Here is a 7,948-nt window from a genome sequence, read left to right on the forward strand (position 1 = left end):
ATATATATATATACACACACACACACACACACACACACACACACACACAATAGGAAAAAGGTAGAATATGGAGAATGGGAAAAGAATAATGTAAGAAATATGAGAATGAGAAAGGAGACTCACATTATGGCGTAGAAGGTAGGCCTAAAACTGATTGATTTTTTGATTTTTAGAAAGGCTCGCCAGAGTGAACTACAGACAGACAAAGGATTCGCTAGAAACGTAACTGTCAAGAAAGACCGTTATGACACAACAGTTGATATGAAATACCAATGATAAAAATAGAAGTCAAGTTATAGTTTAACAGAAAAATATAAAACCAGTGATATGTAAAAATATGAAACCCAAAGGTCAAAAAATTATGAATAAAAATTAAGAAGAATAAAAAAAATTTATTATAAAATAAAATTAAAAATTGATAATGATGGATGAAATAAAATAAAATAAAGCACCCATAGGCTTTAATATATTAACTATTTGGGAATAGGCTAGGGATAGGTTTTGTTTGTCTGTTTTGTGATTGACTGGTGAAGCTTTTAATTGTATAAAAATGCTTTCGGATAGTAATCATTTGTCGTGGTTAGGGACAGAGGCTAGTATGGAGGTATTGTCAAAATCAAAAGAGTATTTGAGTGTTAAGCTATGTTCGGATAATTTTGAAGCCATGAAGTTACGGGAGGAGATGAAATATTTGTGCTGGGTTATGCGGTCTTTAAGCAAATTTTTTGTTTCACCAATGTAGGATGCATTATAATTAGAAGTGGAACAGAGGATATGGTACACAACATGGGAACATCTAATTCCACGATTATCAATCAATTTTTTTTTTACTATTCAATTATCAGTAATCAATTTTTTATCATTTATGGTTCAATTCAATATTTTGTATAATTCCAAATTTGTTTGTATACTATTCCTTTTCAATTTTATGTTTCTCTAAATGTTGTTGTTATCTCTTTTGTTCTATATAGATGAAGACCTGAAACTCAGGTTGAAACGTCGGCATAAAATAAATATGGTTTTGTTTATTTATGTTGTTCTTTGCTGACCACATCCCCCGACAAACTTCTCCAATTATTATCGTTTATTGTATTTAATTCCATTATCCTAACCATAGTAGACAGGTTGTTTATTTATTCCCTAGAGGTTAGCAACCTATTCTAGCCTGAATGAGAATACTGAGTATATTCAATGTTGAATATATCTGATACAAAATAACTCTCTCAAGCTGGAATCGAAGAGGTATCCTTATATATATGATAGTATTTGTGACCCCATCATCCAGCCCTATGAAGCACCCGTTTGTCCTATATATGTTATTAGTTATTTTACCAAGAATGTCTTCTATCATGGTAAGATGACTTTTCTTTTATTAATTCTAAGTTTTATTTTTTGTATAATGTATAAGTCCGTGTATTTAACATGGAATATATTTCTAAATCATCATTTCTCTATTGGAAAATTGACATTATAGCAGCTCAAATATGATTTGATCCATTATTAGTGTTAACAGAACTTCGCTTTATGTGATTTTTTTTTTTTTTGTTTCTCTTAATGCAATACTCATCGACCACCTTCAGTCAAAATTAGAATTTATGCTTTTATTATAAGAATCAAATTCAGATCTCCATAACTTCAGTCTACTTCCATTTTAGTGGTCCAAGTCACATACATGGAAGTTCGGAAGTTTTTTACTTCCACATCATTTTATATGAAGCTAATATTAAAATTTTGTATCAGTAACTTGTTTTATTTTAAGATGATTGTTTATGTCGTCCTCAAAATTTTTCTGTCATTTCTCTTTTGTTTGCCTAAATTTGATCATCTTTCCTATGTAATTTTAGAGCATAAGTAATCAGTTGCCAACCAAATAAACTCATCCTTTACTTCTTTATCCTCATGAGGATTATTGGGTTTTTTTATTTCTAGTTTCAAATGAAACTTTAAGGAGTTCTTTTTTTATACCAGATCAGCCTGGTGGGCCTTACATGGTTGATATAACTTATATTATATATATTTTTTAACAGTTGATTATGGGGGGGTATAGTCATACAAATGACACCCCTAACTATATAAAATGTTCTATTTAAAAGAAAAAATAATAATAATAAAATAAATAGATAAGAATAATGCTTCTTAATAAAATAGGAAAGTAAAATTAATAACAAAAAATAATGATATTTAAGGAGTTCTGAAGATCAATCTTATGTGGCTAGATCAATTTGCAATCAGAGGTGTTAAACTCCATGTTATAGATTGTCCTGAAATTAGTTATTCAATGCAACAGTAGTAATGCAATGGTTATTATTACATTAATTAGAGATTTTTAAGTTATTAAATTTAAAATTATTTAAAGTAACTTCTTATTAAAGGCTAAAGAAACTATTTCAATAATCAAATTCTAGTTTTAAACTGATTTTTTTTTAATAGCTCAAATTTTATAACTTTAATACTTTTATAAAACTATAAATTTAAATGGATAGATAATTTTAGCATATTTACAGTATAGAAATTGTGATGGTATTTTATATGGTATTCATTAGGCTTTGATGACTTTTTTTATTAATCACTCCCTACCTGATTCATTTCGGACATACAGAGGAATTATTTACTGGTAACCATCCTATTCTAACCAGAGTGGAGGGGGTCAAGTTTTCATTCCGTGGGACCGTCATGAAATCCCTCAGCTACTAACGGCCTCAAAAGGCTGTGATGAATTTTTTTTATGACCCCCTTCCTGGTAATTTCTGACATACAGGGTTTATCTACAGGTTACCACCCTATTCTAACTGAGATGGGGGTTTTAAGTTTTCATTTTGTGGGACTGCCACAGAAATAAAAGTTTAGCCCCCCCCCCCCTAGCTGAATTTCAACTGGTGCTGCTTCAGTAACAAGGTAGTCAGAGCAGTAAGTTTGTGCTTTAACTTGCTCAGTTATGAACGGCCCTAGGCTGTGATGACTGAGAATGAGCGGTGTAAGTTTGATTAGAACCTACATTGCTTGATATTTATTCTGTCACTGTCCTTCAAAATGAATTTTGATACTCCCGTTATGGTAGGACTTGGCTGCAACCTCAAGCAATCCCAACAAAACTAATAGGTCTGGTTGGTGGACTAGTTCCTCCACCAGTATCAGTATTAGTATAATGTTCGAAATAATCTTCAATTTAATTTAACTTCTGATAGGAAAGATAATTATTAGTCCCTTTATCAGTAATATATTTTTAAGTGGAGAAGATGGTTGGAGGGGGTCCTCACCATCTCCACAAATTAATCTACAGTCAACTATCTACGCCTCAATATATTTTTTAATATTTATTTCTGTAATAAGATCATGTGTTCTCACTGTCATTTATAAATTAAATTATAAACATTTAAAGCCCAAATTATGGTAAAAAATTGGAACTTTTTTTTAAATGTTGGTACTTACTGATGTTATCTCATTGAAGCCCAAAGCTAGCTTAATACCATTTAATATTTCTCTTCCTCTTGATCTTTTCTAATCATATTCAGTTTAATTGATATATTATTATTCCACTAATAAGCAACAATGGTTCAATTTTTTTTTTCAAGTGCCCCACTTGTTCCTACTATCTCTCATACTGCTTCTTTCACAATCTACTTAGTTACTTTTTTTTATTCCATATGTAATGTAAGCAAAATGATTTTACCTTAACTATTTTCTATTTGCTGTAATAAAGGAAGACAGGTATCAATTTTGAAAGAAGATAAAACCTTTATTATGACATTGGGTTCCCACAGAATAACAAGAAAATACAAAAAAAAAACAATATCGCAAATATTATTAATAAATATATCCATAATAATTTTAAATAATCTATAAGTTTTGTTTGAACTCCATAATTTATATATATATTTTTTTTAAATTTCTAGATTAGTTAGAGGTATGAATTTCTCAGTTGTTGTTTTTGATACTGCACCCACTGGCCACACTTTAAGATTGTTATCATTTCCTCATGTAATAGAAAAAGGATTAGGAAGATTATTGAAATTAAAAATGAAAATATCTCCTCTAATTACTCAGGTTTATATTTACAACTAAAAATGAAAATTAATTTAAACGATCTTTATTTATGTTTTTAAAAAAATCAAATGGAATTCTTTCAGTTGACATCGATATTTGGAATGGGAGACTTTAATATGGACACTGTTTCTCTGAGGGTAGAAGAACTGTTGGATACAATAAGACACATCAATCAGCAATTCAAAAATCCGGTAATTAATTTTTATAGTATGCATTTTTTACTTGCTTTGTTTATTCAAGTCAGTATTTCTTTCCTCAAAATTGAGAAGAGTTAAAAGCAACTTAAATTGAGATAAAAACTTCTTTCACAATTTTTTGTTTATTCTACAAAAAAAAAAATCTTGTAAATAGGTGATATGTCCTTAGTACACAGTGATGGTAACTTCCTACCCATCTTGCTTCTATTATCTTACAATAGGAGTCAGTCAGACTTGGTGAAGTAGGTTCTTTGCATTATGTGTTGTTTTTTTTATATAGCCTGCAGCAGTTATGATGGTTTACAATTTTTCGGTCAAAATTTTTATTTTTAATGAATATAAAAAAAATTCTTAATTAAATGTAAATTAAAGATTAGCCCTTTGACTTAGTGTTGTGAACTTAATGTTATACCCTGTGAGAAAGGATATCTTTATCAATAATTACTAAAAATAATATTTTTTCGACTAACCAGTTCAGTTGGAATCAGTTGCTATTGGTTTGACTTTATCCTATGGCTATTTGGCTCATGATCTTGGTTGCTCACTGCAATGTCAGGTATTATATAAATTATAAAATTGGGACTACATATTAGTATAATGTTATAAAGTTTTAAAGCTTTTTTTTTTTTTATGAATCCTTAAAAATCATTTTAAGATAATAATCTGATTTTTAAAATTCAAATAATTGATATACATATCCTTGACAACTGTGTGAAACATGTATATATTCAATATCTTATTAAAACTATCTAGATAACCTGAATTTTTTCTGAATTAACCTGGAAAAGTCAGGGAATTCCATAAATAATTTTTGGTTGACATCTTGTTTACAATTTCTTTTTCTTTTTTTTTTCAGGAATTGACAACTTTTGTATGTGTTTGTATAGCTGAGTTTCTTTCCATTTATGAAACTGAAAGACTGGTACAAGAATTAGCTGAATCCCATATTGACACACATAATATTATTGTAAATCAGCTTATTCCATCACCTTTAGCTAGTAAAGTACCTTGTGCAATGTGTACCTCTAGATTTAAACTTCAGTCAAAATATTTAGATCAGGTAGTTATTAACCTTATTTATGTTTAGCTATTAGGAATATTTTCTAATTCCTTTGGTCAGTATTCTATGATTGACATAGTCTTCATCACAGAAGCTGCAAGTCATTAGTTGTACATTATTTTATATTGTTGTTGTACATTACTTACATACAATATTTTAAGTTTGTATATATCTCATGTATCTTTTAGTTTGGGTTTAAGTTAGCTAGTTCCCATCTTGTTGCTTATAAAAAATTCTATAATCTAACCAGGGAGTCCAACCATGTATCAGGAAAAAAAATTCAAGTATCTCATCAAAGCTGTGAACTAAAATTCAAGGCGCTTTTCATCAATTTCCCAGATTAAATTTAAAACAATATGTTGTTACTTTTGGTTGGTTTTTTTTTTTTGCTTTGATAACATTCCAAATCATTTTATATTTCCCTCAATCATTTCAAATTGCCAAGTTATGGAATATGAAACTTCTTATCAGCTGCTATTTTGAAACTACTAATCAGCTACTATTCTGAAATAATATGGCGAATATTACTATCGAATTCTGAGGCTTATTCTTGGGTAACCCACTAAATTGGTGTCAAATTAAAAAAATATCAGCCCAGTAGTCTCAAGAACGGTTCCATAACATCCTCAATTTACTTAGCAACAGGTTGAACAAGCCATGTAAGACAAGACAGAATGTGAAAAGAGTATTCGTGTTGAGAGTGATAAAATAAAGAGAAAACTAAAGTTGTTGGAAGGATGCTTCTTGCTTTCTTGAAATTAGAAATAGTTAAAAAAAATAATCACGACACCAACCCTCTTCAAAATATTTTATACCCTTATCAGGTATTAATGGAAAAATAGAACTATTTGATCATCATAATCTATTTCACTTTACCTCATGGTGGTGAGGTTCCTACATATACAGTTTGCTAGCTAACTTCATACATTCCTATCCTCTACCAGTTTCCATCCCCCTTCCCTTTTTAGTTTCCTCTTACAGAAGGCTTTCTTAATGCTCTGCTCTCATGTGATTCTTGGCCAACCTCAGCCTCATAAGCCTCTCTGTCAAAATGATGGTTTGGCATTCTTAGGAGATGGCCAAACCATCTTCAGTTTAAGGTGGCTGGACACCTTGGTAATACTGAGCACAATTTATTTATGGTATAATCTAATATTTTTTTTTTTTTTTTTAGATATCAGATCTTTATGAAGATTTTTCAATAACAAAGTTACCATTAGTGGATGAAGAAGTCAGAGGGGTAGCCAGCATAGCTCGTTTTTCACAGTATCTCATTGATCCATGGAATCAGTAATATTTAACTCCTATACAGAGCTGTGTTTTTGATATGTTACTATTCATTCCTTATTTAAATTAATTTCCCAGATTTAATCAATAAATGTTTCTATTTGATCAGTTTAATGTGCATAATGTCGTGTAATTTTTCTCGATTCTATAATTTAATAAAACAAATAATAATTTTTTTATATTATTAAAAAATGTTTATCATAACTTTTTTTAATTATTCCTCCAATGCCATATGTTTGCAGGTATACTAAAATGGCTTTCAAAATGCATATAATAATTTAATCTGATATGCGATATTTTTTATTATGTATTTTTTAAAAAGATCTAGGACCTCACTAACGTCTAGGACCTCACTGATTGGGATGGATTTTGATCGACTATTGCCTTAACATCAATGGTTCCAATTTCTTATGGGTGACCAGGTCATGGTGCGTCGTTTATGTCAAAATTCCGTGCTCAAAACTTGGCTAATCAATTTTGGCATATGCGCTCTGTTAAGGGATTATCCCCATAGACCCCGCATATTTTTTTATGTGCCTCTGCTGCTCGCTTTCCTTTTTTGAAGTAATAAAGCAAAATACGCCAATAATGTACGATATTTCCATTCATCTTCTCAGTAGGATCACAAAACACAATACTGACCTAATCTTAACAAGTGTCAACATACATAACTGTTTACATATTACAAATAGGATAAACAATCCTCTGTTGGGATTAATTGCATCAGAAAAATGTGACATATTATAAACAAAACATGAATATAAAAACCGAAAGGACTTATTTCCCAACCCTATATATTATGCTATTCGCTCATCCATTAGTTATCTATTATGGCAATAACTTTTTTTAACATAAAAAAATTTATTTACCAATTTTTTTTTTCAACATAGTAATAAATATTATAAATCTGAAAGTTTATTTAATTACAAATGTTTGGAACTTTAAGAGACATCCTCTTATAAATAAGAAAATTTCTCATTTAGAAATCATTATTTATTTCAACTACCTTTTCTTATTTTAATTGAATAAATTGAAAAATGGTTTAAGAATGGTAATAGCCTATAAAGGTAATTAATTGTATGAGGAAAACAGTGACATAAGTGAATATCATCAGTTTGCAGTCCCATGCGAGCCCACTTTTATTATTTATACACCTTGTGGATAACTCACTATGATAATAGGCTGTTTCGATTCATCATAGCTCATCAACACAACTCTGATTTTGCTAGTATCACCATGGGTTTTAAATATGCCATTATGAGAATTATAACACTTAAGAGCAATAGAATAACTGGAGGCTGGCACTATACCTCCCTGATCAGTATAATCTTTCATGCCTTAAAAAAAAAAACTATATATA

At 29.8% G+C, this 7,948-nt stretch overlaps 1 protein-coding gene across 1 annotated transcript in view; it reads left to right on the forward strand.

Moving 5' to 3' along the window:
- The window catches only part of LOC106681604 (ATPase ASNA1 homolog), a gene marked incomplete in the record, with an annotated part of 24,243 nt that extends 17,451 nt beyond the window's left edge, over positions 1 to 6,792 (forward strand). Inside the window, 4 exon segments of the mRNA XM_067046352.1 lie at positions 3,894 to 4,044; positions 4,128 to 4,235; positions 5,098 to 5,301; positions 6,476 to 6,792. Coding sequence (XP_066902453.1) covers positions 3,894 to 4,044; positions 4,128 to 4,235; positions 5,098 to 5,301; positions 6,476 to 6,595 — 583 coding nt within the window.
- Between the last annotated feature and the right edge of the window lie 1,156 nt (positions 6,793 to 7,948).

Source organism: Halyomorpha halys, unplaced genomic scaffold (genome assembly GCF_000696795.3).
Source record: "Halyomorpha halys isolate HHAL.00 unplaced genomic scaffold, Hhal_1.1 Scaffold350.1, whole genome shotgun sequence".
In the NCBI taxonomy this organism is placed as follows: Eukaryota; Metazoa; Arthropoda; class Insecta; order Hemiptera; family Pentatomidae; genus Halyomorpha; species Halyomorpha halys.